This window comes from Brassica oleracea, chromosome C3, assembly GCF_000695525.1.
Source record: "Brassica oleracea var. oleracea cultivar TO1000 chromosome C3, BOL, whole genome shotgun sequence".
Taxonomy (NCBI): Eukaryota; Viridiplantae; Streptophyta; class Magnoliopsida; order Brassicales; family Brassicaceae; genus Brassica; species Brassica oleracea.
In genome coordinates this window covers 32,156,971-32,165,322 of record NC_027750.1, presented here as the reverse complement: position 1 = coordinate 32,165,322, position 8,352 = coordinate 32,156,971, and the positions used below count along the sequence as shown (strand labels likewise).

The window sequence follows — 8,352 nt, the reverse complement described above, 5'->3', positions numbered from 1 at the left end:
TTTAATCTGAGATGTGTTATTTGTTTTGGTTTTTGGAACTGTAGAATGATATATCTTATGTGGAATGGAAAAAATAAATACTATAAAACTAAAGTAACTATAAATGTGTGGGAGCAAAAGATACAACAGTAGTACCAGTTCACATTCTCGCATATATGGCTTCTTAGTGACTTATTCAGAAAGTATATTAACATCATAGAAGATGGTTGGTAGGTACACTCAGTTAACATCTAGGTAGCGTGAATTTGATTTTCATTATCTTTTCTGTATAATGATTTGTGTGTTTTATTACAGATTCACAGATTAGCCGGATTTATATGGTGACAAACTGACAACAATACAAAAGCTCTTTACTTACTGGACTGTAGGTTCTTTAGAAAAAAAAATTATGTTAATGTTTTTAAAAATTTGAAGTTTCTTAAAATAAATATAGTATTATTTGTTTAAACTTTATATTTTTACTATGTCAAATTGAAATAGAAATAATATGAATATTTCTTAATTATTTTTGTTAATATTTTATTATTTAACGATAGAGAATAATGAAAGTTGTTATCATTTTAATTCAAATCAAAAATATTTATTAACAATAACAATATAATCTCAGAATTATTTTCATTATTTTTTGCTTATAATATTATTTTCAATACATAATAATTTTAAATGTTTTATAAGTTAATATAAACTCATGTAAAATAATTTTTATAATAACATTTAAAATTTTGTAGGGCGGGCCGATCCTAGTGATTTATAACATTTTGTAGTATTTCTAGTTCGTCTTATTCCACTATTTTTCTCTCCGTCAGATTTGACCAATTGAAAATAGGCGGCTATAAGGAAACAAACTTTTATAAGTTGCCGTGGAAACAAGCCATTAGTTTCCAGCGCAGGATCTCTCAAATTTCTCTACACTTTCCTCTTCTCTTTAAGCGTTTTCCTTCTATATATGAACAACGGACTTGTTTCCTCAAACCACATTTATACTTTCTTCAAACTCTCTTTTTGCTCTACCTCTCTCTCATGACTTCTTCTTCTTCCTCGTCTCACGTTAGTCACCAAATCTTCCCCAGCTTCCACGGGCCAGATGTTCGTAGAGGATTCCTCAGTCATTTGCACAATGTCTTTGCAAAAAAAGAAATCACGGTGTTTAATGACCAGAAAATCGAGAGAGGCCACACGATTGGATCTGAGCTCGTACTAGCCATCAGAGAAGCGGAAGCTTCTATTGTTTTGCTCTCACAGAACTACGCTTCTTCGAGCTGGTGTTTAGATGAACTGGTTGAAATCCTGAAGTGCAAAGAAGCTTCGGGGCAGATTGTGATGCCGATTTTTTACGACGTTGATCCATCGGATGTAAGGAAGCAGAAGGGAGGCTTTGGGATCGCATTCGAGAAAACCTGTGAAGGTGAAACAGAAGAACAGAAGCAGATATGGGTCGATGCTTTGACGTATGTAGCAACCATAGCTGGAGAACACTCTCGTAACTGGTTTGTTACTTTTACTTGTCTCGTATATTCCTTTTTAATCTGGTGATTTAATGGTGGATTTTATGTAATTTATTTAAGAAGATTTCGCTTTTCCTTTTTTTTTTGACAGGACTGATGAAGCTGTGATGGTCGAAAAGATATCCACAGTTATGTTGAACAAACTAAAAGTGGAAGAGATAAAAAAAGAATTTAGGTCTTGCGATATAGACCAGAATGGTTTTATAACTGCGTCAGAGCTTCGATATGTGTTGACAAAAGATGGGGGCGATTATACCGATGAAGACGTTTGCAAGGCGATCGAAACATATGATGTAGATGGCGACGGTCGGATCAGCTATGATGAATACGTCAAAATGTGTGATAGGTGACGAATTCTTAACCCTTCTTAAAAAGTCTTAACCTGAAGAAAAAAAGAGGATTTATGATGTCTTACAATAAAATTTCATCATGATTAATACTATTATCTTTCTTATTCGATGATTAAATAGTGAAGTTTCTATAATCTAATCCGATTTTGTTTTTTTTTTTTGCTTTTGTTAGTATTGAAAAACAGGCTGCAGGGGTAGACAAGCTCGTCACAAGTGTTACTCTGCCTGAGGAGAAAATGCAAGAAATGAAGGCGACCTTTATGTTGTTCGATGTAGGCAATAATGGTTTCATAACTGCAGCAGACTTTCAACTGTCTGCGAAAAATTATGGCGAAAAGTTAACAGAGGAGGAAGCTTATAATCTACTCCGAAATTTGGATGCTGATGGCGATGGCCGGGTCAGCTTTGATGAATTCGTCAAAAGATTTATGGCTATGTGAGGGATTTTTAACCCTTCTTAAAAAAGCTTTAACATGAAGAAGAAAAAAAAGATTTATGATGACTTACGGTGTAATTTCATCATGATTTGGAAGGCTTTTTTTGTCTCTCTTAATTTCTAATTAAATTGCAGCGTTTCGATAATTTAAGAAGTTTTTTGATGTTATTTTGTTAGCGATGATGAAAATGATGCGTTAGCCAAAAAGCTTGTCACAGATGTTACACTGTCTACGGAGGAAATGGAAGAAATGATTCAATTCTTTAAGGCTCTAGATGTCGATCACAATGGTTTCATAACTGCAGCAGACTTTCAACAGTCTATCAATCACAATGGCAAAAAAGTAACTGATGAGGTCGCTTATAATGTCATCCGATCTATGGATGTTGATGGTGATTGTCAGGTCAGCTTTGATGAGTTCGTCAAACATTGGATGAAGGATAAGTGAGGGATTCTTTAACCCTTCTTAAAAATCTTTAACCTGGATAAGGGAAAAGGATTTTGATGTCTTATATTGAAATTTTATCATGATTCCGAACACTTTTTGTCTTTCTAAATCCACAATTCAATAGTAGAGTTTCGTAATTTCATAAGAATGTTTTTTTTTGTTAGGAGGGAGGAGGAAAAGACTGCGAAGATCGAAAAGTATGTCTCGAAAAAACTGAATAAATTCGCCAAATTCATTGCTAAAGCTTTGACCTGAAGACAAAAGGAGTTATGATGTTTTATAGTGATTTTTTTCATTACTTAATCATGGTTTCCTTCTTTACGACATGTTTTTACTTCTTTCTCATTTTCGTTAGTTGCTTTGTTAAGTTCTTCAGTGTTATGCCAGGCATGAACTCATGTGCTTGCATATCATGAACAACTGATTTTATTTGTTTATATTTCTCTTGCTTCCCTTAAGAAAATCTGCAATAAATTGGCCACGGCTGAATAAATGTTATACAAAAGTATTCTCTAAAGCACCAAAGTGCCCGATTTAAAAAACCTCAAGTTATCAATTTGAGTTTATAGATTCTGAAAGGATGGGTATATTTTCTATTTTTTTTTTTTTTTGAAAACCATTTTAAAGTTTTAATATTTTTTAGAACAGATTTAATTTTTTTCTGTTAGAAATATTTTAACCACCATAATAATTGTGAGGACTGGCTAACTAAGAGCATGTCCATCGGGAGTGCTTAACAAGAGGTTCCTAACAAAAGGTGAATAAAAATAAATCAAAAAGCCCATAATATTGAAGAACCGCTGTCTAATTTGGGCTTTTAAGAGAAGCCAAGAAGCCCTAACGTGGCAGCGTGTGATTCGACCGCAAATCAAATGCTCTCTCTCCTTCGTCGCAAGAAAGCCGAAGGACTTTCTGTTTCATTCTCGACTTCTCCGTCTTCTCGCTTGAATCTCGTCGTCTCTCTAGTGTTGATTCTCGGCGTCTCTCTCGAATCTCGTCGTCTCTCTCGAATCTCATCGTCTCTCTCGTCTCGAATCTCGTCGTCTCTCTCGAATCTCGTCTCACATCTCGTCTCAATCTCCTTATCGGTAAGAAATCATCCTGTTGATTTGAACTATATGTTACTGCTGTCTCGATTTTGGTTTATCTCCCATTCTCTGTTCGTGATCCGCTGTTTTGTCTTCTTCCTTCAGAGGTTATGATGAAGGTCAGAAGAGATAAGCTTCAAGAGAAAGCAAGGATGGAGGGAAGGATATAACTCAAACAAGATGGAAGAAGAAAGAAGATAAGTTCGAACATCCCTAGTCTTTTGAAAAAGAACTTTTAACAAATGATGTCAATGGTGATTTATTTAATAATATTGAGGAAGATGAAATCTATTAGATTAGTAGTAGAGTTTTGTTTGACTGTTGAAAAGATTGAATCCTTTGCATAGAAACAAAGTCAGTTGGTTTGTTATAACAAGTGTTGATGATGAATTTTAGAAACAAATATCTCTATTAATCTGGAAACAGAGTCGATTGTGTTTCGCATGATCACACCAAGCTGCTGTTGTCTTTATTTTCATATAATTTTGTGTTCGGTTATCTGTGTAAATATTTTGGTTAGTCCCATTTAATCTAACTTTCTTTGTTGGTAGTGTAACAGGTTTTAACTGAGTTTGCTTTTCATTCATTACGCAAGCCACTCTCTGTCCGAAAACGGATTCACTACGACCACAAGCATCCATGGTTCATCATCAAACGGAAGAGGTTAGTATACTTTTACTTTAAAAAAAATTTAGGTATTGATTGAGAAATAAATGGAATTTAGTGTTATGGTTTTGTGTTAGTTGCGGTGAAATGATTGACATTAGTTTTAGTTGCATTGAAGTGAATGGCATTAGTTTAGTGGTTGTTTTGGTTTTAAGTGTACACATTGATTGGAATTAAATTCAACATCTAAAAACTTTTAAAACTTTAAACTTGCCTTTAAAATCTTAACATAACGCGTTTTTCTTTTGCTATATCTCTTGTTATTTCCCTTCTCCTTTTCTGTTTCCTTCTCCTTTCCTATTTCCTTCTTCTCTTCTGTTTCCTTCAATCTTCTACATTCTATGGATTCATTTTCGTAATCTTCTAGCTTTATAGACCTCTTAAACAATCAACAACCTAGTATAGACCTCTCTACGTCCAATGTCTCTGGGTTCGTTCCACATTGGGTTGAAGAAGAAAACGTTGAAGCACACACTGTGGAGGACCGCAAAGAGAGACGGAAGTGGATACCAACAGAAGACGGTGTGCTTATCAGTGCTTGGTTGAACACCTCCAAGGATCCTGTAGTCAGGAATGAGCAAAAAGCAATTGCGTTTTGGAAACGAATTGAAGCTTATGTTGGAGCGAGTCCTAAGCTAGCTGGTGTGCAAAAGAGAGAGTCAAAGCCACTACAAACAAATGTGGGGGAAGATAAACGAGGGAGTATGTAAGTTTGTAGGCGCATATGATGCTGCAACGAAACAGAAGTTAAGTGGCCAGAATGAGAATGACGTGATGAAAATGGCTCATGAAATTTTCTACAATGACCACAAGGTGAAGTTTACACTTGAGCATGCATGGTTAGAGCTTCTTCATGATCAGAAATGATGTAAAGCTTCATCTACTAAATATAAAGTGCAGTGTAAAAGAAGGAAGCCAGATGACCAAAGCGCACAATCATCAAGCTCTGCGCCAGGAGAGGATGATCAAAAGGCCTGCTGGTGTTAAAGCAACAAACGCGAAAGCTAAAAGGTCTGTGAGCAAGCCGACGATGGAAGAGGAAGGAAGGGAGATTCAGAGCATGTGGAAGATTAGGCAGAAGGACTTTGCTTTGAAGGAGAAGCTTAACAAGCAAAAATTGCTTGATAAGTTGATTGCCAAGACAGAGCCACTAACTGAACTAGAAATAGCTTTAAAAAATAAGCTCATAACGGACATGTTGGCAAGTTAGTTTGAAAAATAAGCTCTGAATGCATTTCCACTTGTGTTATGTTTCTTGAGTTTGATTCGAGTCTATTTTATTGTGTTTGTTGAATTTATGTCGAGTATGTTATGTTCTTTGAATTTCTGTCGAGTCTGTTATGCGTTTATGTATTGAGTTTATCTCGAGTCTGTTGAATTGTGTCGAGTTTGTATTAATATGGCTTTGAATGTCTAATATTGGTTTCCCTTTCATATGAATCTGTATTAATATGGCTTTGAATGTATTATGTATGGAGCAGGTACAACAAGACATAAAGCTGAAGCCATGGACATATGAATGCATGTGACACAAGAAGCCAAGACACAAAGCTGGTATGTTCGTGTTATGAGAAAGCAGAACTTGCTTTCGCTGGTGGAGCCAACTTTACTCAGATTCAGACTCGTCACTTGCAATCGCAGGTGGAGCCATTTCTCTCCGTGTGTAAACAAGAACTTGTATAAATTTTGTGTCTAACCATTTCTCTCAAATCAAAGCATTTTTCATTTCTATCAAATCAAATACCAATTATCTCAAATCAAATAACTTTTCATTTTTCCCAAATCAAATACCAATTCTCTCAAAGCACTTACCATTTCTCTAAAAGCATCACATTTCTCTTATCATTTGTTCGATCCTTTGCTTAGAACAAGAATCACATTTCTCTTATCATTTTACTTTGCTTTCAACCTTTCTTTTTTTTTCTCTTATCATTTCTCTTCTATATGGCTTCTTCTTGTTCTTCTAATAATATTGAAGACATATTGGATGAGAAATTCGATCAAATTTTCGATCAACAATTCGAAAATCTCCTCATTCATCATGAAAATCGCCAAGAAGCATCAAGGTCAAAAAAGAAACGAGCCTACATTGAAAGACAACGAGAATAAGAACACATGCAGTTATGGAACGATTATTTTAGTGAAGATACAACATATCCTTCTCACATGTTTCGACGCCGGTTTCGAATGAACAAGCCCTTGTTCATACGTATTGTTGATCGACTCTCCGCTGAAATCCCATACTTTCAACAAAGAAGAGATGCTACTGGAAGGTTCGTTCATTCTCCGCTACAAAAGGCAACGACAACAATTCATATGGCGGCATATGGTTGTCCAGCTGATGCGGTCGATGAATACCTCCGACTTGGTGAGACAACCGCGCTTTTATGCTTAGAACATTTTGTTCAAAGAATCGTAAATTTATTTGGAGACGAATATCTACGAAGACCCACTCCAGAAGATCTTCAATGACTCCTCGATATTGGAGAGATACGCAGATTTTCGGGGATGATAGGAAGTATTGATTGTATGCATTGGGAGTGGAAGAATTGTCCGACCGCATGGAAAGTTCAATATAAATGTGGATCAGGAAGGCCCACCATTGTTTTAGAGGTTGTAGCTTCACAAGATATCTGGATATGACATGCGTTTTTTGGACCTCCAGGTACATTAAACGATATCAATATTCTTGATCGATCACCGGTTTTTTATGATATATTACAAGGTCGAGCTCCAAAAGTTACTTAAATTGTCAACGGACACGAGTACGATTTGGGTTACTATCTCACATATGGTATTTATCCCAAATGGGTTACTTTTGTCCAATCTATTCCACTTCCGCAAGGTCCGAAAGCATCTTTATTCGCTACACATCAAAAAGCAGTATATAAAGATGTCGAGCGTGCTTTTGGGATCTTGCAAGCTCGATTTGCCATAGTCAAAAATCCAGTTCTTTTGTGGGATAAAGTAAAAATTAGAAAGATAATGAGAGCATGTATCATTCTACATAATATGAGCGTAGAAGACGAACGAGATGGGTACACTCAGTATGATGTTTCAGTTTTCGCACAACCGGAATCAAGCCGAAGTTCACAAGTGGATTTCACGTATTCTACAAATATGCCTTCAAATCTCGGCAATATGATGAGCATTCGGAATCAAGTTCGTGATAGAAAAATACATCATCAATTGAAAGCTGATTTGGTTGAGAATATATGGCAAAAATTTGGAACAAATCAAGATTTTAACTAAACGGCTATTTCTCGTTTTTGATTTGCATTTGTATTTTTAATATGTTTTTATGTAATTTTTAATAAATTTTAATGTATGCTTTTATTTTAAATCATTATAGTTTAAAAAAAAATTAAGAACCCCTATGAAGTTCTCCCGTTGGAGGAGGAAAAAACTAATTGCACTAGCTAAGGTTCTTAAGTGTCCAAATCATCTTATTAACTATTAATTTTATCTAAAGAGCCCATTGGAGGTTCTAATTGATGGACATGCTCTAACCGCTTTAAAATTCAAACAATGAACACGGTTAAGAATTTACATTTTAGATTTGAGGAATGAATTTTTGGAGAATGGGGATAAAAATAATAATAATTAAGACTAAAATTTAAAAATAATAATTTTTAAATACTTTCAAAAAAAGAAGTTTCGTAATTCAAAATAATATTTAAAAAATTTTAAAAATTGAAAAATCAAAAAATCAAAAAATCAAAAAAAAATTTGAATTGATTTTTTCGATTTTTTCGATTTTTTATTTATTATATTGCTATATATATATATATATATATATATATATATATAGAGAGAGAGAGAGAGAGAGAGAGTAATGGTATAAATGTTTTTTACTTGT

At 34.7% G+C, this 8,352-nt stretch overlaps 1 protein-coding gene across 2 annotated transcripts; it reads left to right on the top strand.

Annotated features, from left to right (window-relative positions):
• Positions 1 to 868: 868 nt before the first annotated feature.
• Positions 869 to 3,192, top strand: LOC106328923 (calmodulin-like protein 12). Of its 2 annotated transcripts, none has more exons than XM_013767467.1 (5): positions 869 to 1,487; positions 1,597 to 1,851; positions 2,028 to 2,291; positions 2,469 to 2,694; positions 2,904 to 3,192. In XM_013767467.1, exons 1-5 carry the CDS (start codon positions 1,021 to 1,023, stop codon positions 2,958 to 2,960), a joined length of 1,269 nt encoding a protein of 422 aa, XP_013622921.1. In that variant the 5' UTR covers positions 869 to 1,020; the 3' UTR covers positions 2,961 to 3,192. The 2 variants fall into 2 exon arrangements, with proteins under 2 accessions (XP_013622921.1, XP_013622920.1); XM_013767466.1 differs by having other exon boundaries at positions 2,469 to 2,735.
• The last annotated feature ends 5,160 nt before the right edge of the window (positions 3,193 to 8,352 follow it).

Excerpts from the sequence above, each read along its gene's own strand:
- LOC106328923 (XM_013767466.1), top strand. The coding sequence starts at position 1,021 with ATGACTTCTTCTTCTTCCTCGTCTCACGTTAGTCACCAAATCTTCCCC. Across the intron at positions 1,852-2,027 it reads TACGTCAAAATGTGTGATAG|TATTGAAAAACAGGCTGCAG; the intron begins GTGACGAATTCT and ends TGCTTTTGTTAG. Across the intron at positions 2,292-2,468 it reads GTCAAAAGATTTATGGCTAT|CGATGATGAAAATGATGCGT; the intron begins GTGAGGGATTTT and ends TTATTTTGTTAG.